Below are 26,863 nucleotides of genomic sequence, written 5' to 3'. Positions count from 1 at the left end.
TAAAAGGAAATAGTTTTAGAAGATTAATATTATCCAATAATTTTCTAGGTACGTATGAAATTTCAGACAATGAATATGGGATCGTCTTATCCAAAACATTAATTTGAATAATTTTAATGGTCAACATTTTCACAAAAAGAAAGAAAGAAAAAATGATCAACATTCAAGAATGAAAAAAAAATTCCAATAATGCCGTTGAGTTATGGGCATTGGGCTTGGGCATCACTTCACTTTGGATGGTTGAGACTTGAGACTAGGGGGGTTAGATCTCAACCGTGAATGTGATGGTGGTAGCTCTTATTCTCAGCAAATATCAATCATCAAAAGCTATTAGTCTCTTTGGCATCGTATTTTTAGGATTCTCAACAAAAAGAAAAAAGAAAAAAAAAAGGCTTTGATGATTGATATCTGCTGAACTTTTATTGGAGCTTTTTCCCTCTTTTACTTTACATTATTTTATTGTTATGAATATTGGGTTGGTAGTTTAAAAAAAAAATCTTGATATTTTGGTTTGTTTTCATCTAAAGATTTTTTTGAGAAATACTTTTTCTTCAATTCTTCTAAAGACGAAAGTTAAAAAATATGATACCTATTAATAGGTATTTATTATGATTGTGTTTGTTTATGAAGTAAGTAATTTATTATATCATTTAAAGAAAATATGATGTGATAGGATTTTAATAGAGAGTGTAAATATAGAAAATTCTAAAAGAAATTCTGATAGTATTCAAGCATATTTAAAAAAGGTAATTACACTTTGCTCTTTATCTTTTGGTGATTACCACTTCCTCCCTTAGCTATTGGGCCATCTGCAATTCTCCCCACCCCCTCAAAGGTATTTTAATAATTTTGTTATGGAAAATTTCAAGAATCAAAAGATTTCTTGTGTTAAAGTAGAGGGGATTGTGAATTATCCCGTAGGCATAAATATAGGTTGGAACTTGTATGTGTTTTTTTTTTCTCCCAATAAGTAATCATCGGAAAAAAAATTTAGTTGATGAAAATATTGAAAAATATCAAGCCTTTTCTAATTTTAATTAATAAAAGACAACAGTAAAGCTATAGATACACCCAAAAAAAAAAAAAAATCATAACAATTTCACAAATATTCCTAAGTAAGCCTATTATTTTACACATGGAATCATCATAATTTGCAATTTTTTTTTAAAATTTTTTATAACCCATATATGTGTTATTACCGTGTTAGACAAATTTGAAAATATTATGAAATTATTATAATTTTTTGTTGTGTCCTAGTTAGACTCAAAAGACTGACATTAAGATTTTCATTAGACCGCTGGTCCTTTTTGAAAATTCAAATATTAAGTTGATTTTTAATCTCTTCTAAAAATTTTTTTTTATTTTTATTATTTATTTTTTGAGAGAGAGGGTTTCAAAGAAAAAACCAAAGAGTCTAAACGGGTTTTGATGCCAATTCTCAATGTCTAAAGTAATCATGTTTTAGTTTTTAAGAAAAAAATTTATTCTATTTTTTAGAATACAAAAAAGATATATGAAGATTTACTTTTATATTTTACAATATATATATATATATATATATATATTGAATAAAAATATATTAATTTTTTTCCCACTTAGTTTAATGATCTAGAAACTCTATTTAGATTTTTATGTTTTCTCGCAATTAATGATAGTTTCAATCCAATAAAGTCGATAGTTTTCTTAATTTTTTTTTATTACTTTTACAATTAGCATTAATTTAAATATGATAACTAAAAGTAATTATTTTATACTTGTTTTCTACTTTTCGCAACAATATAGCTATAAACAATGCCAAAAAGTCCCTTTCAAGACATGGAAGAAGTTAAAATTTCAAAGGTCTTAAATTCTATCCATTATGCATTCATAAGTTGTTTGAGATGTCTTAAGGATAAATGGTGAAATACCCCCAAAAAAAAAAATTTGTAAAATCATATTTCTGAAAAAAAATTGGAACATGATTTATTTATTTTTCTTTTTAATTAAAAATTTTAACATCACTTTCTTGATAATATAAAAAGTTCTTTTCTATCAAAATTTAAAAAGTTCTATCTTCTTTATTTTTTTGATAAAAGAATAAAGCCAAAAAGACCATGAAAATAACACTCTCTTTTGCTAATTCAAGAAATGTAAAATTAGCCCCAAAAAAAGAAAAAAGAAAAAAAATAAAATAATAGTCCTTCATTCATATCTTTGCCTTCCTTAATAATATACACTCTGGTTAAAGCCTTCTCTCTCCATTTTCTCTCCATCTGTGTGTGCTTTCCTTCACGCCTTAAGCCTTATTTCTTCCCTCACACAAAACCCATTTTTGTGTGTCGTTCAATCCACAGTGCTACCTTTTCTTTTCTTTTTTTTGAATCTTTCTCATCAAAATTTTGTTATTCTTGGCAATACATCTGTCTCAGATTTCTGGGTTTCTCTGATCTGATCACTTGAAACCCATCTCTGATTCTGTGTTGGTTTCCTCAAACTGCAATTGGGTTTTTCTCTTCTGTGATTGTTTGCTGAGAAACTGCAGGAAAAACCCAAGAAAATTAATCCATTTTTTGACTGAAACTAAAACCTCCAGACAACTATTATATCTGGGTTTAATTGGGTTTTTCATTTTTTTTCTGTAAAAGGAAAAGATTTAGATTTTGTTGTTTTTTGTTGGTTTTTCTTTTGTTCTGTGTTTTCCGAGGAAACAAACAGGGGACATGTTGGGGAATGGACTGAGGTTTGGGGGGGCACGTGGAGAGAACCGGTTTTACATTCCAGTGAAAGCAAGAAAGAATCAGAATCATCAGCAAAAACAAGGAAGAAAGGCTAATAGTAATACTAATAAGGCTGATGACACTGACACCAAAGACCCTTCTTGTAATTCTCCATTGCAAAATCCTCCATTGGAGCCTGTTACGAACCTTGATAGGTTCTTGGACTCCACCAAGCCTTTGGTTCCGGCCCAGTATTTCTCCAAGGTCCATATCTTATCTTATCTGTTCTTTTCTTTGAGCTTTTCAATACTTTGTAGTTTTTGTTTAGCTCCTGTGATATTAGTACAAAGTTCTTGCGTCATAATTTTGCATATTGGGCTTTCATAGTATTTAAGACCTGATTAAATGATAAGCAATACTCAACCAATTGTGGGGTATCTATTTGGTATGGTCAGATTTGAGAAGGGTTTTTTTTGTTCTGGTGACAAAACCAGCTGAAAGAATAAGACTTTAGTATTTGGATTTTTTTTTTCTTTTCTTTTTGGGGATAAATTTCAATTTACCCTCTTGTGGTATGGTCCAGTTACAATTTAGTCCACAAATATTCATTTGCTACATTTAACCCTCTAAAGTTTGGATTAAATTGAAATTGTTAGGATTTTGTCCGAATTTACAGATTTTGAATATTTTAGACAAATAAATTACCCAATTATGGTTTGACCCAATAACAATTTAATCCCACAAGCCTTTTCAATTGTTACAGTTTGACTCCTAAAGTTTGGATAAAAAATTTAAAATAAAATAGTTAGGGGTACTTTGGATGGATCCCAAATGATTTTGCTTTAGTTCAAACCTTACATGGAACAATTGAAAGCTTGTGAACTGAATTGTGATAGGGCTGAACCACGATGGGGGCAAGTTGTAATTTTCCCTAGTTTTATTAAATGCGTAGTTGAGTTTTGGAATGAGTTTGTCAATAAAAACAGATGGAATCATAGGTGATTTGTTAACAGTTTTCCCTCTTTAATATTTTCTCTTAGTTTTGCATCGTGTTTTTCATTTTGTGGGTTTTGATAAAAATTTTCTTTCTGATTTTTGTTTTCTTTTAGACAACAATGAGGGGGTGGAGGACTTGTGATGTTGAGTTTCAACCATACTTCATGTTGAATGATCTTTGGGAAACATTTAAGGAATGGAGTGCTTATGGGGCAGGAGTGCCTTTGGTACTTGATGAGTGTGATTCTGTAATTCAATATTATGTTCCATACTTATCTGGTATCCAATTGTATGGTGAACCTGCTGCAAGCTCAAATGCTAAGCCAAGGTAGTAGTATGGCCTGTTTGGATATGCATATTTCAAGTGTTTTTATATATTTGAATTTGTTCATTGTCATTTCACTGCTTTGTCTTAACCCAAGGGGAACATGCCCTACGAAGCATAAGTCACTGGTTCAAATTTTCCATTCTCCATTCCCTTGGGGCCAAAACTTACCTATATAAAAAAAAATCACTGTTTTGTTTTACAATCATTTGGTTAATTTTGTACAAGTATAATGTCTATTACAAAACCCTGACGATGTTGATTCTCTAGCTCATTCTTGGGTTCATTCTGTTCTCGTTTTTTGTCAAGTAATTGTTTATTTGTGATACCTCGGCTTTCATTGTGAAGTATTATGCATCTTGTTCGGTGCCATGCTTTACTGCTCCCATTGCTTCTCTGACACTCCTGAGACTAGGAGAATGTACAAGCTATAGATTAACTTGCTGAAAGATGTTTTAAAGTGGACCCCCCCCCCCCCCCTTTTTTTGAACGCAATTTCTTGTCCTTCCTTGTCTCATTTTTTTGGGAATCAAAACAAAAGGTTTCTACAAATGTCAATAATTTTTTCCCATGTATGTGTATCTATGCAGACTTGTATGTCATTCTCCTCACACTAAAGACCACTGCTTCTCTCTCTAACTTTCTATCTTTAGAAATTTCATATTGAGTATAACTTTAACGAATCTCCATTTACAAAGTCTAATCTTCTGGCATATATGAGAATTGCAATATCTTTGTCAGTCATTTTTTCTTTTTCTTTTTATTTTTTATTGAAAAGCACACTCTATCTATGGTTGCTAGTAGCTCTATCTGGTTCAAGGAAGTTGATTATAGGTACTTCTCCACAACAAGTGTGAAATAAACTTATTGTCTTCCAGAGTTAAAAGTCTTTGTCTGATGAATTTATCTTTGAACATTATAATTCTCTGCAGGAAAATTTTCTTTTCTTCAATAAGTTTTTGTGATAAAATTTCCAGTGCAGCAAGTAAACTGATATATGATACAACTTTGGACATAGTTAGTCACCATATGAGGTTATGTAAGTTTGGCAAACAAAGTTTCCTTGCTAATTAGATGGGTCTGGTACTCTGGTATCAAGACTATTGAGTGTTCCACTAACTAAAAGAATCATGTATTCATAAAGAATAAGCTATTACTTATTACAGTACCAGACTTTCCAAGGTTATGTGACCATTATGATTCAGGTTAGTTTTCTTCTTTTGAGGTTCTTGTTGTTCTGTGTAGATAGATTATCCAAAATAGAGACAATCTGAGAGATTTGAGCTGTTATATATGCTGCTAAAAAGTTGTGGTCCATATTATCTGACATCTCACCCAGCTATAATTAATTAATTTATTAATCCAAGGGTATAATATATTGATGTCCTTCATGCCCACAAACTGTAATTATCTTTTGCTATCCTTTTTCTTTTTTCTTTTTTCTTTTTTGTAATGATAACCACAAAGTCTAGAAGACAGAGCAAAAGCAAGCAAGTTGGTGAGCTATCTGTTGAGGTATGATGAGATTTGAAATAAAAGTAGTCAAAGAAAGGCTGATTGAAGAAATCACTACCATAAGATGAATCTTTCTGTGTTTAAATGCCTTGTCTCTTATGAACACCATCTTAAGAGAATATGTAAATTTAGCATACAAGGATAAGTGAACAACATCAATAGTCCTTTTGTTGTGACATTGTGTAAAACTGCAAATAAAAATTTAGAAGCCCAGAAAATTCAATAATGTTGTGTTTGGATTTCTTACTTGGTTGAGTAGACGTGCATTATTTTCTGTTGTAAATGGCTTGGTATGCTTGGCCTTGTAAATTTTGTTATGACAAATGGAGAAACTATTCAGAACTTGTATATTAATACAACATATGCATGTAATAATTGGTGGTTTAGATTTAAATAATAAAAATAAAACAGGTTGTTAATGAATCTGAATCGAACCAAGATCAGCCAGCCGAGAAACGGATGAGAACTAATCCTTATGCTTCTTAATCTATTTTGTTTATGGTTATTTGAGCCTTAAAGTTTTATTATTGATTTGATTGTTTCTTACAGAATAACAGTGGAAAAACTCCTCATTTGCACTTATGGGCATTAAAGTTTAGTTTCTTACTGCACATAAATAATCCTCTGTTGAAAGTTGGCTGTGTTAGTGGAGAAGTGGTTATGGTGAATTTCTTAGCATGCATTTATCATCCTCTCCTGACAGTGTAATTTATACTCTGTGTTACCTAGAAAGTTCTGCCTCCAAAGGAATCATGTGGTTAAAAAGTTGTTCAATATTGGCCAATGAGCTCTAAATCAATTGGCAACTCCTCTCCTTGAAAGAGCAAGGTGGAGTGTGAGGTCAAGGGTTCAAGACCCACCAGGGTGCATGTTTAACTTACCACTAAAAAAAGAAAAAAATTGTTCAATTTTAATTTTCACTTTTTGAAAAGAATATATGTATAATCAGAGCTAACAGTGTTTGCTTTGTTTTAACAGTACACTCAGTTTATAATTAGCTGAACTGCCTATATCTACTTGGTTCTTACCTAGGAGGGTATTGTTTTAAATTGTAATTTTTGAGTGTGAGCTAACAGTTTTTGCTTTATTTTAACTGTACACTAGGTTCATAATTAGTTGAACTTGGTTCTCAGATAGGAAAGGGTATTTTTTAAAATTGCAATTTTGCTTGAGTGTGAGCTAACAATGTTTGCTTTATTTTAACAGTTCACTCAGTTCATAATTAGTTGAACTTGGTTCTCACGTTATTGTTTTAAATTGCAATTTTTTCCGAGTGAATAGCTTCAGTTAATAATTAAGAATTCTTCTTCTTGTTGTTCTTGAGCTACATAATCTACTCATGGGTTGTCAGGGATATCAAGTTTCATTGTTATTGGGTGAACCTCTGTTTTTTGTGACCGAAGGTTCAGTAAATGATGAAACATTTATTATATTACATTAGTTCTGTAATACTTATCAAAAAATAATCTACTCATGCGTCATTACGTTTAGGTGCGTCTTTACGTTTAGGTATAGAAGTTGCCTAGAGCCTTGTAGCTCAACTGGCACCTCCTAGTGGTTCCAACGGAGGCATCCTGATCCAGCTTTCAAATCCCCCCTCCCCCCACTATTTTAACCATTGAATTATTTCAGGGGAAAAATGGTTTAGGTATAGTTATTTGACTTCGTATTCTTGATTCTTCAATAATGGGGAAGTTAATTTTGCCCCCATGCAAAACTGATTTATATCTCTTGTTAGCTTAATGGTTATGGCACTTCTCTTTTTGTTTGCTCTGTTTTTGTAAGCTGTAGGGACTTCTTTCCCCTTCCACAAGTTTCCTATAACCATAGCTTGTTCCGTTGTGATTTTTACATGTCAGATTTAATTGGACACATTTTGTTGGCTTCTAACCAGATTGGACTTTGTCATTTGGTTAGGCAAGCCCGTGAAGACAGTGACAGTGACTACTACAGGGATTCAAGTAGTGATGGAAGCAGCGACTATGAAATTGATAAAGGCATAAAAATTACTAGGGAACAGCAGAGTTGGCGCCATCTTAGAAGTGATATCCCAATCAGACTGGACGGATTGTCTATAAATGATGAACACAGTGCAAGACAAGAAGGATTTTCTAGCGATGATAGTGAAGCAGGAAATTCTCAGGGTCTGCGACTCTTTGAGTTTCTTGAGCAGGATCTCCCTTATTGTCGTGAACCATTAGCCGACAAGGTTAGATATTTTCTTCGTACTGTTTTCTTTTGTAGTTTGTGGTCTGAACCCTGTATCTTAGATTTATTGTTGTGGTACAGATATTAGATCTTGCATGCCAGTATCCCGGACTCAAGACGTTAAGAAGTTGTGATTTACTACCAGCCAGTTGGATGTCTGTGGCATGGTAAAATTGAATGCAATCTATGTTTGTTATGTTGCTTTGTATCATACCAGGGTTCATGTAGTCTGATGATATTACTTTTAGGTATCCTATATACCGAATACCTACAGGTCCAACATTAAAAGATTTGGATGCTTGCTTCTTAACATATCATACCCTTTCCACACCCATGACAGGTAATCTTAATCTTCTTTCAATAATTAACTTTGTGATATTTTTACTGGCTTCTTTGCTGTGTCAGAACATTTTTCCTTCTTATATGGGCCTTTAGAAAAAACTTAGGTTCCCCAAATTATGTAATTTCTTTGAGGCACAACATATAAACAAACAGTTTTTCCCATAAGATTTAATCATGTGATCTGGGATTTATATGACCTTTTGCTTTGGTCATATATATATATATATATATTTGAAAATATAAATACTCATAAATAAATAAAAGAGCAACGCAATTCATGTCATCTTATTATTCAATAGGAAAGGTTATGACATGAAAAAAATCATGAATATTAATCAAATTATTTCACATTCCCATCTCATAATAATTCTAAAAATAAAAATTTTAGAAATAACCCAATTAAAAATTGAAATGTACTTGATTAGGTCTGATTTGCACGAGAGAAAAATGACCAAAATGCCCGAGTTTTCTAAAAAAGCTACAACTCATCCTAGATTCTATTCTGGGTTGAAACAGAGTTTTCACTTGAAATGGCTGGAAATGGCCAAGATGCCCGAAACACCCTGCTATGTTTTGTTATGTTATGTTATGGTATTTGAGCCAATACTGAATAGGGGCTTGCTGTGTACTGGTTTATGCACTGGAACCGTAGATAGCAGCTGGAATAGAATAGGATTCAAAACATTGCAAGGGACACCTATCAAGGTCATTTCCCCACCAACTGAAGCTAACATCCTTGAAACCAAAGCAAAAATATAGAAGCATCCCCATAAAGACGAGGCCAGTGAGTACTCCTCAAGGAACGTAATTGTGATGGTGACACCAATCCAGCTTACACCTATAAACAACAAATCCAAAGGGATAACCTACAATAATCCAACTCTACTGTAGTTGACAGTAGTAACTGGTGGCATATTTCCTGTAGCAGCTATCAAGATGGGCATTTTGATGAGTCTAATCCACTATTGTAGAGGGAAGGCCTTAGCTGCCAACCAGACAATTATAGGAGCAATTGCTCCACCTAGGAAGAACCATTGATTGCCTTGTAAGTCCTCATGTTTCTGAAAATTCTGTGAGGACTGATTGAACCCATATAACAGATGCATCCTTAAACATATAATTACCTTGGCAAGTCCACAGGGAGTGTTCCTCCATGCCTCCATGCCTATGTTAGGGATGGTTTCCATTAGCCACCATGCTGTGCCCAAGTACACCAAGCCTACACTACTGGGTTCAACAACCTAAGCAGAGCTCAAAAACTTTTAGTATACTCTATACTAGAAATTGGAGATAAGTTATCCACATGCTTATGACTTTAGGCCCATACGAGATAGGCCAAGGATGCTTCCAAAATACTGATGGCATCGTGGCTCAATTATAAGGCCTACCAAGCAACTCCAAGAATCAGCACCTATGTTTGGGTTAGCTTTGGACTGATAAATGAAATGAGAATATCCTATAACTTTACTATCAAATTTACTTTGTACATATTTCTTCTTCCTCGCAAAAAATTCTTAATATACTTGTAGGGAGTTGGTGATTGAAAACCAAATGGTACAAATTAATCTTAACAAATGGTGACCCTTTCACTCCATTTCTTGGAGACCTGTGATTCTTAGTGGCTCTGGTGCAAAACGAGAAACACTTCATTTGTCCACCCAACATCTGGGGGCTCTTAAATTATTTTATTTTTTATGCTTTATTTTTTTTTCTTTATTTCAAATTATTATTATTTTTATTAAAGGAAAATTTCCTCTTGTCCGACTGTATCCATTTCTAGGAGTTGGCAGCTCAGCCTTTACTATACTCCTTATTCTTCTTCTGGGCATTCAATCCCAAGTTTGACAATTAAATAAAGCCCCAGCATTCGCTCCCAACTCCCAAGTTTGACAATTGAATAAAGCCCCGGCATTCACTTCCAAGTTTGACAATTATAGTTCAATATCATTCTAACATCTAAATAGGACTTACTCAATATTATCTCTGCTGTGATATATGTATATAGTCCAGCTGCCTGATGTTGTATAGGATGATTTCAGTTGGTAAGGCTTACATTCAACCCTTAGAATTGAATTCTTTTTGCAGGTAGTGGAAGCACCCAGGCCCCAATTGTCATTTGTCCAAGTGAGATTGACGGTGTCCCCAAAATTTCCTTGTCTGCTTTTGGAATGGTTTCCTATAAGTTAAAAGGATCCATGTGGGCACAACGCAGCATTAGTGAGTCACAGCGGGCAAATATCCTTATGCAGGCTGCAGAAAACTGGCTAAGACAGTATCAGGTCAATCACCCAGATTACCAATTCTTCGCTTCACATGGTACGTACTACAGATGAAAATCAGGAAATGACACAGCTGGATTATCTTTACTTGCCACAAATCATAAATCTTGTAAGTGACATGCTGAAACATGCCACTTGAGGGAGTTTATATGATATAAATCTCCTGTTACATGCAAAAGAAACAGAGAAAAAAGTGGACTATCGCAAGATGCTAAACATTATAAAGAAGAAAATAGAAAAAAGACAAAAAAGAAAAAGAAAAGGATGAACATTTTGAAAAAAGGAAAAAACTCAATGGCATAAGTGAACACAATAAGGCCCAAGGTAAGTGGAGAAAAAAGGAAAGGAAAGTAAAGATGAGCACGGAGATGATACATTGCAGATGAGCGAAAAATATTATACTGCTTCAAGTTGATGGCGCATATATAATATACTCCTTTTGTTTGTTCTGACTTTTAGTTTTTTATGTCACTATGTGATAACAAAAGAGGTTGTTACAAGGGTGTTTTTTCTTCTCTTTTTTTTCCCCCTTTTTTTTGGGAGGGAGTTGGATGATGTATATAATGGTTAAATTTGGCTATCCAGCTCCGTTTGACAAAGTGACTTATATATCATTTTGATAATTGGTAGTGTGAAACGAATTAACAGTTGATGTTTGAATTACTTGGCTGTCCGAATTTAGTTCAATAGATTTATATTTTGTGATGATGCTGATTAACCTGAATGAAGCGTTTTGTGGTTGCCTGAGGTGAGTTGTGCAAGTTAACATAGAGAAAGTGAGTGAAGGTCTCTATATTAACTGTAAGAAGTGACAAATTTGTTTGCTTTGGGACCAGGATATTGGTCATATTAGTGGTCCTCAGAGGGTTCGGGATACTAGCCATTTGTGTTAGGTATATACAACTGTGTGTTAATTGACATTGTATTCAAAATTTCTATTAAAAAAATTGTGAACTAATAAATATGAGAGATTATTCATTATAAGATTTGGAATAAGTTAGTAGTATGCTGGTGTGATGCATGAATAAGTGAAACTATTTTACTTAAATATTTTTTGTCAATGAAACATTTTACTAATATCATCGAAACTAGCTTAAAAATTAACAAATCATGTTAAAACATTTTAATTTTACAATGTGTTATACATACATATACTAAGTCACAAGGTATGTAATGTGTAAGTTTTATTATATTAAAACACAAAATATGATATATGTTCAAAATAAATATTTTATTTTATTTTAAATTACCTTAAAGATTTGGTAATTGAATTTCTTGAAAATTAGGCTTCAGAATTTTATTTAAAATAAATTATCTTGTTAAAATAAAATATCTTAACAAGATATTTTGGTGTTAGAGTTTAATCGTTAAATTATCTTAATATTATTGAGAGTGTAATTTGTTACAAAAGGAAGATAGCCATTGCCACAATTATAACTTCTAGGACCCAAATTTTTATTCTGTAGTAAGTATTTGATATGTTGATAATACAAACACATCGAATATGAATGAATGAATGAGAAGGAAATATGGAGTTCATTATCATTCAACATGTTCCATAAACTTATATTAAGTATAGCAACCTACATCCAAGCACCTGCAAATATCAGATTACCGGTAGTAATTGTATCTGGGGCATAACTTATTACTTTTATTTTTGCTTGTTTAGGCCAACAAGTCATACACAAAAATTGTCGACATGATCTATAATAATTGGTGTGTAAAAAGTGGTGTTAATGGTAGACTCAGGTGAAAATGATGTTACTCCAATAAAAACAAATTATGTTAGTTGTAAAATATATTGTGATCATAGCAATATAGCATCACTCTATTTGAACTCACAATTTCATTAGTTGTGCAAGTTACTTTTGGTGTGTGTGTGTATATTAATGAAAGAAAAATTATAGAAAACTAACCTAAAGCGGTTTTGAAAATAGTTTATGTTCTTTTTTTTTTAAAAAGAAAAATTTGTTTTTGGGAAAAAGCATGGACTCCATTCCCACCACCCATACCCTTAGACCCCTCTTCATCACCACTTGGCTTGGCTTGCCCGTTTGTTATTGATCGCAAGCACTAGTTACTAATTGTTGCCAGTGGTGACTCTAGGAATTTTGTCCAGGATATTCTTTAAGAAGTATAAATTACACAATTTTATTTTAGCTTTTAGGTAATTAGGTATGATTCAATGTTATTAATTTCGTTCTGTTCCGGCTGGAACGGCCTAAAAATACCATGTCGGTAAACAAACCGGAACAGTAACCCACTCTATTCCACTTTGAAAAAAATTTGGGTCATTCCGACCTATTTCGGGTGTTTCAGGACTTTTTAGTAAATACGGGCCGAAATTCAAGATTTGGCCAGCATGAAGTTTGTACTTAAATAAAAATTGTTCTTAAATTTGCTTCCTGTACACCGAAAAACCTCAAAAGGAAAAAAAGAAAAGAAAAGAAATGAACAAAGGTACCTATACAGCTAAAAAAAAAATCTTATTAAGAAATTTGAAACTCAAAACTTGAGAAGAGACACTGCCACAATGGTACAGGTAGAAGACACAGAATTTACGAACAAGGAGGAAGGAAAGACATAGATGTAAAAGTGTAGATGAAGATGTAATGCAATTTAAAACTTAGATGTAAAAGTGTCTGGGAATCGCTTATTTTGCTAAAACTGAAAATTTTTTGATGAAAATACTGTAAATATAGGTAAAAGTTACCTAAATAGTACAATGGGGTCCATGAATAGTACCCAAAAATGCAGTAGGGCCTAAGAATAGTAGCAAAAATAATATGAATAGTAAAATAAGCTGGCTAAAAATAATTTATCCAAACACAAACGAAGCATGTGTTTGGATTGAAATGAAAAATTAAAATTATTTTACTATTTAGCTTATTGTTGCTACTATTTATAGGTCTCATTGCATTTTTTGGTACTATTCATGGGCCTCACTATACTATTTTAACTAACTTTTACCTTTATCTATAGTACTTTCAATAATAAGTTTTCAGTTTCAGTAAAATAAGCGATATCCAAACAGACTCGAAGTGTAGAAATCGAGGAGACCGAAGACATGTGTGGTTAAGAATAAATAAGAGAACAAAATTAAAAATGAGAAATAATATATGTCTAGTGAGGAAAGATAATAATAATAAATAATAAAAGATTGAAAATTGTGTTGTATTGGGCAGTGTGCTTAGTCAAGGAATCAAGTCATTGCCAAGCCTTTAGTAGTTTTATTATAATTTTTTTTTTAGATTTTAGTTCAATTTTTTTTTTAGTTTTTCCTTTTTGCTTGAAAACCCCTAATATATTGTTAAGTTGCTTAAATTATAGACCAAAATTTAATTTTATTGGCATAAAAAAAATTCAAGGTGGTCCCAAAATTTTTTTTAAAGGTAAATAAATATAAAATTTTAAATTATTATATATGCAAAATTTTTTTTCCAGGTTAGGGTAGTCCTAGGACCACCCTGGCCATAAGGTGGTGTCGCCATTGACTGTTGCAATTGACTGTTGCAACCACTTATTGTTGGTCCTACATAGCCTATTTGTCATCACCTCATCAACCACTATTAGCATGAGAAGTTGCAACACTATGAAGGGCCTAGTCATCACTTTCACCCCAAAAATTTGTTGTAGCCTCCTCTCACTTTTATGCAAGTGAATTAGCCATTTCTTGTTAACCAAGAGCTCACTTGGATGCGATTACAAGGGCAAAATTTGGTAAATAGTACATTTTTTAGAAAAAATTTGGTGACTAGCACACGTTTGAACTTATTAAGTTAGTTGGACTGTTTTTGGAACTCGAGTTTGTCAAACTCAAGTTCCAACCCAAAATCGAGTTTCCCAGGAAACTCGATTTATGCTTGGACTCATCTGATGTGGATTTAAAAAAAAAAAAAAACACTTGGAACTCGAGTTCTATTTAAAAAAAAAAATTAGTTGCAAGAAACTCGAGTTTGCTAGACTTGAGTTCCAAGTTGGGGAAAAGAAGAGGAACTCGAGTACTCGAGTATACCAAACTCGATTTCCAACTGGAACTCGAGTTTAGATCCATGTTAGATGAATCCAAGAGTAAATCAAGTTTGTGAAACTCTATTTTGGGTTGGAATTTGAGTTTCACAAACTTGAGTTCCAAAAAAGAGTCCAACTTACTAAATACTTTCAATCGCATGCTATTTATCTAATAATTTTCTAAAAAGATGTTGTTCACCAAATTTTGTTGATTACAAGAGTTTCATATGTTATGATTAGTTAGTTACTTGTAGTTTTAGATAGACTAGTTGAGTTAGATGGAGTTCAGTTCAAGCACAACATGAATCACATGTATTAATTCTTGTGAGCACATGTTGAATTAATAAGGTAATTAAGTAATATTACACCAATCAATATTTTTTAATTGGATGCGAATTTTTACAAATCTATCGTTAGATTAAATTATTTTTCATTTATTTTTCATACTTGCAAAATTTCAAGGTGATTAAAGATTAATAGCCATGTCATTAATCAATTGTTTAAATTTAAGTTTTTGTAGTTTAAAATAATACATAAAAAATGAGTTTATGGATTAATTGGTAAATAACATCCAATTAACATGAAAATTCGCATGAATGTTTAGAACATATAGAACATATAATTTAATGGTGGGATTTTCAAAATATGAATTTTATAACAAGTTATTGGATGGTGTAACATAACTTAGAGTTATACTAAGTGTAACTTGAACCTAACCTTATATGTATATGTTTGTAACTCTAATTTGGAGGATTAAATGAGGAATACTCTTTTGTGCTTAGATTTGTGATCTATTGTTGCTGGTAGGTATATGCCCTCTTAAAGTAGACTCATTAGGGAAGGTGACTCTCTTGAAGAAGACAATCCTTTCGATCACCCACCATACTCATGCAATCAATTTTCTAGATCCATCATCAACCAAACTCCCACTTGCAATCCAAAACCCTAATTTCATAATCATCAAACCTTAGTTGCATTTACATTCAAGAACCCTCATCAATCACCCAAATTCCTCTATTCTAATGCTATACCCAAAATTCCCAAGCCCTCAAAACACTAACCCTAATCTTTAATCTAACAAGATCTCACATCAAACATAAATCCCATCTCAACTCCAAACCATAAACGAACACTCTATATCTTTCCATCCTAAACTTTAGCTTTCAAATTTCAAGAATCCACTTAAATTCCCTCAAGTAACCCAAGTTCCAAGTTTTCCTAACAACCACCGCGGGCCATCGTCGTTAGCATTAACCACCATCAACTTGCTATCACTATCTTCATTGTCAATTGCAACCCATCACTTTTGCTACAACCACTACCACCACCACCATTTCCCTACCCATACGTGGCAATTGCCATCGTTGAAAATAGGTTCTAATTTTTTGCTAAAAATATCATTTTACACCAAAATAAACGGTCTTAGTTTATGTTTAGAATGATATGAGGATGATTTTCTATTTTTTAAAACAAAAATGTGGTGAAAGTTCTGGTCCTAGCATTATATTTTATAATTTTTTTTTGGATTGGTTATGGTCTTTAAAACCCAAATATCGACTGACTTAATATACTATAAATTTGATTTTCTTTTAGGGCACAACCTATTCTTGGTTAGATTTTTAAGTTTTTGGATCAAACTTAGGCCTAAAAAAGGTTCAAGATTTGAGGAGCATAATGTTTGGAAAAGAGTTTTTCATGTAAAAGTCTATTTCAAATTTGTAGTTAAAAATTTTCTAAATACTAATAATTTTCCTTGTTTTACTAAACAAGAGTGCTATTTCTAGTATATAATTTCAAGATAAATTTATACATTAACTATTTATTGACTATTGATGTTGGTCACAGGGCACAAAGGTGTCATTACCAGCACCACTACAATTATCATTTTATCACCTCCATTAACATCATCATATCTAATGCCATTCCACCACCATATCAATTCCAAAAACATTACCATCATTATCATTAATACTAAACAACTTAACTTTGTAATTTTAAAATGTACCAAATTAAAAAAAAATTGTAAATTGATGTAATTGAAATTCACATCAATTTAAATTCATTAGGACACAACTTAAGAGAAATTTATTGAACACATACTTCCTAATTTGCTACCCAAAAATTATGTTCAAATTTTTGGTACATTTCCTCAAGTTATATTGACTAATGAACAACATAGTTCAGATAAAAAAAAAAAAAAAAAAATGAACAACATAGTTAAATTACAGTATATGAAACTCGTACATGTTATGTTTTCGTAGAATAGGTATCTCCAAAAATAATGGGCGTAGAATAAATATGGCAGGCTTTGCAGGACGAAAAAATAATAACAGAAAATCGTAGGGGTACTTGAGCAACATACCCTTTTACTTTTTTGTCCTTTTGTCGGAGAATTAAATTAAAAATAATAATCAACCAAAGAAAAACCGTTGGAACTTGAAAGCTGGGACCGCTTTACTTGGTGATTTAACTCGGCGAGAGAGAGACAAAATTATTGTTATTTAAAAAAAGAAAAACGAGAAAAAGAAGAACTAGCCGTTGGAGACCCAAATTCAAAAAGGATTGGACAGAGCGAGAGAGAGAGAGAGAAAGCTGTGTCGCAATCGCAATCACACACTGAGAGAAGAGACCTCAAAAAGCTTTTCTTTCATTTCGTTTTTTTTTTGTTTTTGTATCTCTCTCTCTCTCTCTCTCTTCAAACCCTAGAAAACTCTCTCTTTCCACAATAAAGCTTTCTCTCTCTCTCTGACGCTCTCGTCTCTATCTTTCTCTCTCAAATTTGTCTCAGAAAAACCTAACTCCATTCTTCTTGTTTTGGTAAACTTGTAGATCGATTTCGGTTTCGTTTCGTCTGCCTCGAATATTTCTCGAAGCTTCGGTGAGTGATTTTTCCTATTGTAGTTCTCTATTTCTATATCTATAACTAAGTTTCCTTTTATGATTCAATTCGATTTTTTAGTTGTTATTATCTGTGTTTAAAAATGGAAACTTTTTTTGTTATTGTTGATCTTCTTGGATATTTTGAAGTCATCAGCTTCAGATTATGAGGAAATAATCTACAGATTAGGAAAAACTTGTTGGGATTAAATCTAACCTGAACTTGAAAATGAGTAGAAAATTTTGGGGAAATATTTTTTTTTAAATAATTTCATTTTGTAATTTGCAGTTTGATAGATTAAATTGTTTGATCCAAGAAAATGTAAACATGAATTTGATAATATTGCATTGTATATATATTAGTTTAGTTCTGTTCAATTTTTGAGAATAAAGTGAGTAATAAAAATCACACTTCAAAATCCTCAGCATGTTCATGATCACTCCCTGCTTGTGTGTCCCCAATGTGATGTGAGGAATTAAAAAAAAAAAAAATCCTTTGATTTTGTATATGCTTTGAAATATCTTTGATAGTAAACATAAAATAAGCCTGTAAATAAATAAATGTGTGTAATGACCCATTTTAACAAAGCATCTGATTTGTTTTGATTTTGATGTTTTAGAACTAATAAAATAAAAATTTTCATTTTGTTATTGTGCTGTATTTTATATACAATTGAGGATTTGGGCTAAAATTTTGTAAGGAAGGAACATTAAAATTAAAACCCCAATTCCTTTTTTTCGCCTATTTCATTTTAAGGTTTATATTGAATTTCTTTTGATGGTATCTTCATAAGTTCAGATTTGTAAATTTCACCCAAAGTTGTTAAAATATAATCCAATTTTAGTTCTTTTTTCATAGACTGACCCATTATTTGATTTTCACAGATACATTTAGGATCTAGCAGCTATTGCTATTCTATCCTAGTTACTGTCACATTCAGAGAGAGTTTGATTCTTGTGGGAGAGGCCTAGTTCCCATTTCTTCATTGTGTTATTGTAAGCTCACTTCTAGATTTTAAGTGTAAAGATGACTGTAAGAACTCCAGGAACACCAGCTTCAAAGATAGACAGGACACCAGTATCAACCCCGGGAGGGCCAAGATCTAGGGAAGAGAAGATTGTCGTAACAGTACGGTTAAGGCCTCTAAACAAAAGGGAGCAGCTGGCCAAAGACCAGGTTGCATGGGATTGCATTGATGATCATACAATTGTGTATAAGCCTCCACCTCAGGAACGTTCAGCTCAACCGGCATCGTTCTCGTTTGGTATTTGATTTCTTTCATCTCCTCTCAATAACTAATTATTATAATGTATCTAAAAGTTTGTTTTCTTTCTGTTTATGCTTTCAAAAATCATCAGTTAACTAGGTTCTTCTTATTACAGATAAAGTTTTTGGTCCTGCTAGTATAACCGAAGCAGTGTATGAGGAAGGAGTTAAAACTGTTGCCCTGTCTTCTTTGATGGGCATCAATGGTAGTACATATCCTTTAATTATCTTGCCTACTTTTTTAATTTTTTTTTTTGCTTGGAATTAAACAATCATTCTATATCTTGTATTGCAGCAACTATATTTGCATATGGACAAACTAGCAGCGGGAAGACGTACACAATGAGAGGAATCACAGAGAAAGCTGTTAATGATATCTATAGGCATATAATGAATGTAAGCTTTAGGGTAGCCTAATATTATTGTTCCTTGGGTTTTTCTTGAATTCTATTCTGTGGCAGAGCATGGAACTTATTTTAGGGGGTCTGACGCCCCGAACTAGATAATTTTTTAATTTGACATGAGGCCGAAATATACGCAAAAATTTATGACGATATTATGATTAAGGCATAATTTTTTACATCTAATAAAAATTACAGTATAATTGAAGAGTATCTAAACGAAATTCATGACACAAAAAGATAAGATGTCTACAAAATAGAGTAGATAAGATACTTACAAAGTATTTCAAGTCATTCCTGGTATTGGCTAGGCAAAAAGAAAGAATAACAAAATCAAGTATCCCCTCAAAAAGTTGAGCTTGGAGTTTTTCACTTTATCAAAATCTTCAGTATTGATTTGTATAACTAGCTTCCCACTTGAACTTTCTATGTTACAAAATTCTTTATTTGTATGACTACTTACTCGGGTTGATGAAGTTACAGCAGCACATATCCCAACTAATTTTATGCTCATTTGGTATGATTGCAGACACCAGAGAGAGATTTTACAATAAAAATTTCTGGACTTGAAATATATAATGAGAATGTAAGAGACCTGTTAAATTCAGAATCTGGTCGCAATCTGAAGTTGTTGGATGATCCAGAGGTATTATATCTGTAAATTTTTTTCCTGTTTTTAGGAATTTGCTTTGACTTTTGACTGATATTTTCCACCATCATCTGGAATTTTTGTCATTCTCTCCATGCAGAAAGGTACCGTGGTTGAAAAGTTGGTAGAGGAAACAGCAAATGATGATCAACATTTGAGACAATTGATCAGTATTTGTGAAGGTATAAAATTGTATCTCCTTATGCTTGAGTTAGCTTAGCTTCCTTATTATTTTTTTATGTCTTGGTGGGAATTTACCATATTTTTTGGTTTTGTAGCTCAAAGGCAAGTTGGTGAAACTGCCCTTAATGATAACAGCTCACGTTCACATCAGATAATACGGCTGGTAACTTTCATGGATCATTTCTCTTGGTATTATTATTATTATTTAGATGAAGATTTTTCTTCTGACAAGTAACATATTATAAATACTTTTGTTTCTCCACACAGACAATTGAAAGTACTCTCCGTGAAAATTCAGATTGCGTGAGGTCTTTTGTTGCAAGCTTGGTAAATATAAAGCATTCTTACCTTTACCTGCTAATTTAAACTGCACTAATGCTTACTTTCATAGAGTAATCATTAATATCTATGATCTGCAGAATTTTGTAGATCTAGCTGGAAGCGAAAGAGCTTCGCAGACACATGCAGATGGTGCTAGGCTCAGGGAAGGGTGCCATATTAACCTTAGCTTGATGACACTCACAACAGTAATCAGAAAACTGAGGTCAGAATCTACTATAACATACTTTTCTGTATGGACAGTATAGGCATCTTAAAACCTGCTTTCATCTTGAACCTTGTAGTATTTGCTTATTTATTTTATGAGCATTGGGCAATTTTAAAAGTTGCATTGGGCTCTAGAAAAGAAGCACACATCTTCCTAACATGTAAACTGTCAAAAATGAAATAGGGAAATCTGGACTGGAACTAAATGTGGCCTAAGTTTAGATGAATTTATGTATAATTCATACTTTGTGATGAACTAATATCTTGAAAGCCTCATTGACAGAAGATAGGATCAGGTGAACATGCATTGTAAAGAAACACACATCCTCCCACCAGTGCATGTGTCCTGTGTTTAGGTGACTTGTATAAAATTTGTACGTTGTACTAATGAAGTGAAAGCCCCATCTCCAGAAGATTGGATCACTAGAAAAGTTTTCCTCTTTGCAGCAAGCTGCATATGATCAAGTGTTTCTGTATAGTTTCCTGGACTTCCACTGAAATTGTTTACCCCTTTGTGGTGTTTTACATAGTTATGGTACAAAATCTGTAATACTTATTATAGGTAGTGGAACTTATTAGCAGTTTGCGAATACTGTGAGGAGCATTTTAAAGCTTAGTACAATATTTTCCATGATGCTTGGGGCATAATGTAAACATCCATCTAAATAGCCTATTGTTGACCCCCTGAATCACTTATATGCAGTGTCGGCAAAAGAAGTGGTCATATACCCTACAGAGACTCAAAGCTTACTCGCATATTGCAGCATTCACTTGGTGGGAATGCACGCACCGCCATCATATGTACTTTGAGCCCTGCAATGAGCCATGTTGAACAATCTCGAAACACTCTATACTTTGCTACCCGGGCAAAAGAAGTAACGAATAATGCCCAAGTAAACATGGTACTGTCACGTTGTCCCCCCTGGTTAATTTCATTTTCTACTGATTTCAAAAGAAACACAAATACTGATTTTTTTTTCCCTTTAAACACTCATCAGGTTGTTTCAGACAAGCAGCTAGTAAAACATTTGCAGAAGGAAGTAGCCAGGTTGGAAGCAGAACTGCGCACTCCTGATCCAAAGAAGGAAAAAGATTTCAAAATTCAGCAGGTAAGTTTGCTATACATCTCAGGGTTGACTTTGGAGTTAGTGGAGTGGAGTTGAATCCATGATGGTTATTTCTTGTATTTGATCATGTCTAGATGGAGAAGGAAATGGAAGAATTGAGACGCCAAAGAGATCTTGCACAATCTCAGGTGGATGAATTACGCAAAAAACTTCAGGAGGACCAGCAGGTCTCTCTCTCTCTCTCTGACACATACACGTGATTAATTTCAACTTCTCACAAAAAATAAAAATAAAAATGTCATTTCAATTTACTCTTTCATTTCTATTGTTCAGGGTTCAAACCCAATTGAATCTCCCCGTCCATCAGTGAAGAAATGTCTCTCCTATACCGGTGCACTATCTCCAAAACTTGAAGGCAAGGAGCTAGGCCGTGGTGATAAAGTGAGAAGTACAATGTTAAGGCAGTCTATGAGGCAATCATCAACAGCTCCGTTCACACTTATGCATGAAATTCGAAAACTAGAACACCTCCAGGAGCAGCTTGGAGAAGAAGCGAATAGAGCTCTTGAAGTACTACAAAAGGAGGTGGCTTGTCATAGATTGGGTAACCAGGATGCAGCTGAAACAATTGCTAAGCTACAAGCAGAAATAAGAGACATGCGCTCTGTGCGTTCAGTACCAAGAGAAGTTGAAGTTGGAAATGTAGTTGCTCCTAATAAGAGTGTTAGTGCTAATTTGAAGGAAGAGATTACAAGACTTCATTCACAGGGTAGCACCATCGCCAACCTTGAGGAGCAGCTTGAAAATGTTCAGAAGTCTATTGACAAATTAGTAATGTCTCTTCCAAGCAATTATCACCAGTATAACAGTGAATCATCCTCCAAGACTAAGAAGGAACTTAAAAAGAAGTTACTTCCTTTGGCTTCAAGTAATGCAGCCAACCAGCTAAATTTTATAAGATCTCCTTGCTCACCTCTATCAGCTTCTCGGCAAGTTTTGGAATCTGATATTGAAAATATAGCTCCAGAGAACGATGATACTGTGTCCAGTGAGACTCATCCAGAGTCTGAAAAGGAAACACCAACAAAGAATGAAGAGGGTGGGGATATCTCATCGAAGGAAAACACTTCAGGCTACCGGCGTTCTAGTTCAGTTAACATGAAGAAAATGCAGAAGATGTTCCAAAATGCAGCAGAAGAGAATGTAAGAAGCATAAGAGCATATGTTACAGAATTGAAAGAACGTGTGGCCAAACTTCAATACCAAAAACAACTACTTGTTTGCCAGGTATAATATCTTGTCTTTCTATTATTAATATCTTCCCATCTTGACTACTAGTTTCGGAAGTTCACCTGTTTCACTTTGATACACTTGTGTCTTCCTATCGTTTTAATTTTTGCATTTTTTATATTGCCTCTAGGTGCTGGAGCTGGAAGCAAATGAAGCAGCTGGGTACAATTTGGAGGATGAGGAATACACATGTGAGCCAGATGAGCCACAGGTTTCATGGCAAGTAACTTTTAGAGATCAAAGGCAGCAGATCATTGAGTTATGGGATATGTGCTACGTCTCCATCATCCATAGGACCCAGTTTTATTTGTTATTCAAGGGGGACCCAGCTGATCAAATATACATGGAGGTGGAGCTTAGGCGCTTGACTTGGTTACAGCAGCATCTAGCAGAACTTGGGAATGCAAGCCCAGCTCCTCAAATAGGGGAGGAGCCCACAATCTCTTTGTCATCAAGGTCTTTTTCTTCTCTCTCTGCTTACTGGAATAAAAATTAAATGTCATTTTTAGTTTTACTAGATGACTGAAAATTTGAATTTTCATATCTTGTTCTAATGTGCAGTATCAAAGCACTGAAGCGTGAAAGGGAATTTCTTGCAAGGAGGTTAACCTCACTTTTGACCGTGGAAGAGAGAGATGAATTGTACATTAAATGGGATGTCCCACTTGAAGGGAAGCATAGGAAGATGCAACTAGTAAACAAGCTGTGGACAGATCCCCATGATGCTAAGCATATACAAGAGAGTGCTAAAATAGTGGCAAAGCTTGTAGGATTCAGAGAAGGTGGCAACATGTCAAGGGAGATGTTTGAGCTTAATTTTGCGCTTCCATCTGATAAGAGGCAGTGGCTTGTGGGCTGGAATCAAATTTCAAATCTTATTCATTTGTGAAAAAATTACATTTGTTTGTAAGTAACTTTCCATTCTTATCTTTTGTACATGCAATTGAATTTTGGAGCTTTCCTCCAAAATGTCTTAGTTATTTCTTAGCGTGTGACTGATTGATCGCACTTTGCTTGATGATGGCTCGAGATATTAATTTTTGTAATATGAATTCATATTTGAATAAAAGAATCAATTCATTTGGCTTCCATCTGGCTTGATGATTTGAACTTTTGGATATTAATAAGGTCCGCTGTTGGGAAAGGAAATGCCATTATCTATCTTAATTCCTTGTACAAGTAATGTGGTGGGGTGGAAGCCACAAGAAGCATGTCTACTTCAAGAACCTATTTAAAGGCACTGTAAAAAACTTTACGGACAAGAAAATATATTCTAAAATAAATCATAATTAATAATACCTTACCATAATAGGAACCTGATTTGACCTAAAAAGTATTAAAAGTACATGCAAAATCTACTATCTTGATCTCAAATTGTGCATGAGAAACATAAGAAGCATTTTTTAATTTCTCTTTTTGCTGATGTTATGCAGTTTAACCATTTTTCATGGAATGTCAACTCTAAGAATTACCGTTTCCAGCATGAACATAAATATGTCTAACTCCCCATTACCTTTATACATGCAGTATTGACTTATGGGGTTCTCAAAAAAGTGTTCTACCTTTATACATGCAGTATTGATATCAAAACTAACATAACAAAATCATCTAGAACAGAAAAATAAAATAAACCTTAGAATAGGGTTCCTGGGAATCAGTTTCAAGCAGAGTAGAAAACCTAGGAATCAATATCTAGGATGATGGGCTGGATTAGCACCAGCCCATTGGAAAATTCTAACTGAAAATTTATTTATATCATTCTTATATAGATTACAGGGATTAAACCCTAATCCTAATGGATTTGAGTCAAGTTTAATTGTTGAATTACAAAAATAACTTGACTCTAGGAAATTATATAACAACTAATAACCAAATTAGCTAACAAGACATAGAATAAAATCTAAAGGACCAATAGTTTAAGTAGAATTTGACTTGTAAAATTAAATTAATCTAAATTAAAATAAGATTGTCCAGATATTGCCCCTGTGTTATCCGACAATTGGTTTTGGCAGTTACGGGCGAGTCCACAGGGCTCTTCCTTAGAAGATTTTCTAACTAATGTATATCTATAAAAAAAAAATTCTTATGCTCCTTGAATATATGTAATTTGTCTTGTTTTGGAAGCTTGAGCAAATGCTGATGTCAATTATAAGTAATGAAGTTAAAACATCTCTTTGGAAGGAAAAATCTGGGATTCATTTGTGTTCTGCAAGCTTATTTCCTTTCTATATTTGCTTTGTTGCTTCATAACATATTCCGCTGGTTTGGTTCCATTCATTCTAGATTTCAGAGTATACATTCAATATTAGAAATATTAGGTATCTTTCATTTTGGTAGAGTTGCTGAACAGGTGTGTTGTAGTCATTTTTGACGGGTTAGTTTTGATATACTACCTATTTTGAGAAGGAAAAAAAAGAAAACAAGAAAGAGATGTTTTAGATAGCTATTGGATTGATCATATCACCAGCAGATTTAACAACTATCTTCTAATGTCTGTTATTACCCAGTAAATTTATGGTTTCTTTTGTGATATAGAAACCAAAAGTGCACGAAAAACTTTTATGGAAACCATTCCTTTAAATTGACTTAAGACAATCTTCAACTTCTGAGCTTAAATTCCATTAGCACGTTGGCCTAAATTTTAGCAATCATTCTCATTTGTTGTTAATGTAAGAGAAATTCCACTTTGGAAACATTTTTGACTGCTGAGCTACTTGCACTATGTTGCAAAATTGATGACTGTTAATTCACTGTAGTATGCTGGTTAATAATTATGTTGGCCAATTCAAACGAGCTATGCAGATGCACTGGAATTGAGACTCCGCACTTAGGATTGCAATATATATATCACAAAAAAGAGGTACTTTTCTATAGCATCAGAACTTCCAAATAATCAACATCAGCTGGTGACATAAAGCCACATTGTGAAATAAAATCCCTTGTTGTGGTCCTTGTAGCCTACTAGATTCAACTTCCATGAAAGCTCATCTATCCTCGATAATCTAAGCTATGATTGGAAATTTTGCTTACGTGCTCCATTAAATTTAGGAAGATATTACAATACAGTTGGTCTTCTAACCCCAACAAATTGCAAAAGTGTGTTTCCAGTTTTATTTATTTTTTTATTTTTTTCATATGCATATAAATGTGACTTTAATCCATATTCCTCCCCTTCATCCATAATAAAAAATAGTAAAATACTGTGTAGCATGCTCCATGTGAGAGAGAGAGAGAGAGAGAGAGAGAGAGAGAGAGAGACAGAGTAAAAGCTCAAGTTCAACATTGATTTTGATAATGCATTAGTGGCCTTGCAACAACTAGTATATGACAAACCACTCAACAGACTAAATGTGGGAACATGTGCACATGACCCCAACATTATTTCCATCACAACTAGTGCTACTAACAACATATTACGATATACGATAGACCACACCAACTTTAACATAAATTAACTCTCTAATCTCCACCCTTGACAATTATGCATCAAAGCAGCATGATGCATATAGGATAGAGAAATAGTCCCACCATGAATGTTTTAGTCATCTAGCACTTGGGAAAGGGAGTTCCACAAGTGTTTGCAACTTTCCTGGCATTGGGGGAGTTGACAAACTTTTTGAGGTTGGGGTTCTTGAGGTACTGGCAGAGGCAGGGTTTCTGTTCCTTGATCTTACTGCAGCACAGTGTAGATGGGGGACTTGCAGATGTGATTGCACTCACACAAGGGCTCAGCTGTGTTGGATTGCATGTTACTGCCATTATTACTTGTGTTTTAGCTAGGAGCAGCACCAGCAGAGTGCACACTACTGCAATGTATGATGCCTTCATTTTCCACTCACTTGAGGATATCAAAAGATTTGGTGTCTGTGCGTGTGTGTGTGTGAGAGAGAGAGAGAGAAATGGTGGGGTGTGTGTGGTGCATTTGGCTGGGGTTCCCTCTTGATTTATAGAGCAGAGATTGGTAAAAAAGAAACACGAAAAAGGCAAGATTAACCTCTGATTTGGATTAGTTACCAAAGAAATTTTTTATATTTACATATTTTTTCCTAAAAGATGGAGTCTTTGTGTTGGGGCCAATTACTTTAAAGTAGGTCCAATACTGAAAGAAGGAAATTGATTCAGTCCAAAAATCTAGCAGTAAAAAACTGTCTGATCCAATGATTTTAGTCGATTTTATTCAATTTTTTTACTGGGCCGATCTTCACTGGCTT

At 33.5% G+C, this 26,863-nt stretch overlaps 3 protein-coding genes and 1 non-coding gene across 4 annotated transcripts; 3 read left to right on the top strand and 1 right to left on the bottom strand.

The window, feature by feature from the left end:
- The first annotated feature begins 2,201 nt into the window (after positions 1-2,201).
- Positions 2,202-11,067, top strand: LOC142631459 (uncharacterized). Its single transcript, XM_075805627.1, has 6 exons — positions 2,202-2,960; positions 3,806-4,020; positions 7,450-7,741; positions 7,822-7,907; positions 7,989-8,080; positions 10,168-11,067. The coding sequence occupies exons 1-6, from the start codon at positions 2,700-2,702 to the stop codon at positions 10,413-10,415; spliced, it is 1,194 nt and encodes a 397-aa protein (XP_075661742.1). The 5' UTR covers positions 2,202-2,699; the 3' UTR covers positions 10,416-11,067.
- On the top strand, positions 6,860-6,958 carry LOC142633202 (small nucleolar RNA snoR74). The gene has a single exon (XR_012843843.1). It is a non-coding gene; the product is annotated as a small nucleolar RNA snoR74 (small nucleolar RNA).
- Positions 11,068-16,987: 5,920 nt separating the features above from the next.
- Positions 16,988-23,741, top strand: LOC142630313 (kinesin-like protein NACK1). The gene is made up of 15 exons (XM_075804290.1): positions 16,988-17,250; positions 18,135-18,514; positions 18,633-18,722; positions 18,812-18,912; positions 19,447-19,563; positions 19,667-19,748; positions 19,845-19,912; positions 20,017-20,076; positions 20,169-20,293; positions 20,999-21,197; positions 21,294-21,404; positions 21,497-21,589; positions 21,696-22,649; positions 22,783-23,108; positions 23,214-23,741. The coding sequence occupies exons 2-15, from the start codon at positions 18,277-18,279 to the stop codon at positions 23,539-23,541; spliced, it is 2,892 nt and encodes a 963-aa protein (XP_075660405.1). The 5' UTR covers positions 16,988-17,250; positions 18,135-18,276; the 3' UTR covers positions 23,542-23,741.
- A 2,171-nt stretch (positions 23,742-25,912) lies between these two features.
- Positions 25,913-26,623, bottom strand: LOC142631272 (non-specific lipid-transfer protein 2). Its single transcript, XM_075805400.1, has one exon. The coding sequence runs from the start codon at positions 26,478-26,480 to the stop codon at positions 26,199-26,201; it is 282 nt and encodes a 93-aa protein (XP_075661515.1). The 5' UTR covers positions 26,481-26,623; the 3' UTR covers positions 25,913-26,198.
- Positions 26,624-26,863: the final 240 nt, after the last annotated feature.

This window comes from Castanea sativa, chromosome 4 (genome assembly GCF_040712315.1).
Source record: "Castanea sativa cultivar Marrone di Chiusa Pesio chromosome 4, ASM4071231v1".
Classification (NCBI taxonomy): Eukaryota; Viridiplantae; Streptophyta; class Magnoliopsida; order Fagales; family Fagaceae; genus Castanea; species Castanea sativa.
The sequence above is the reverse complement of the archived record's forward strand: the minus strand, read 5'-3'. Positions and strand labels throughout refer to the sequence as shown.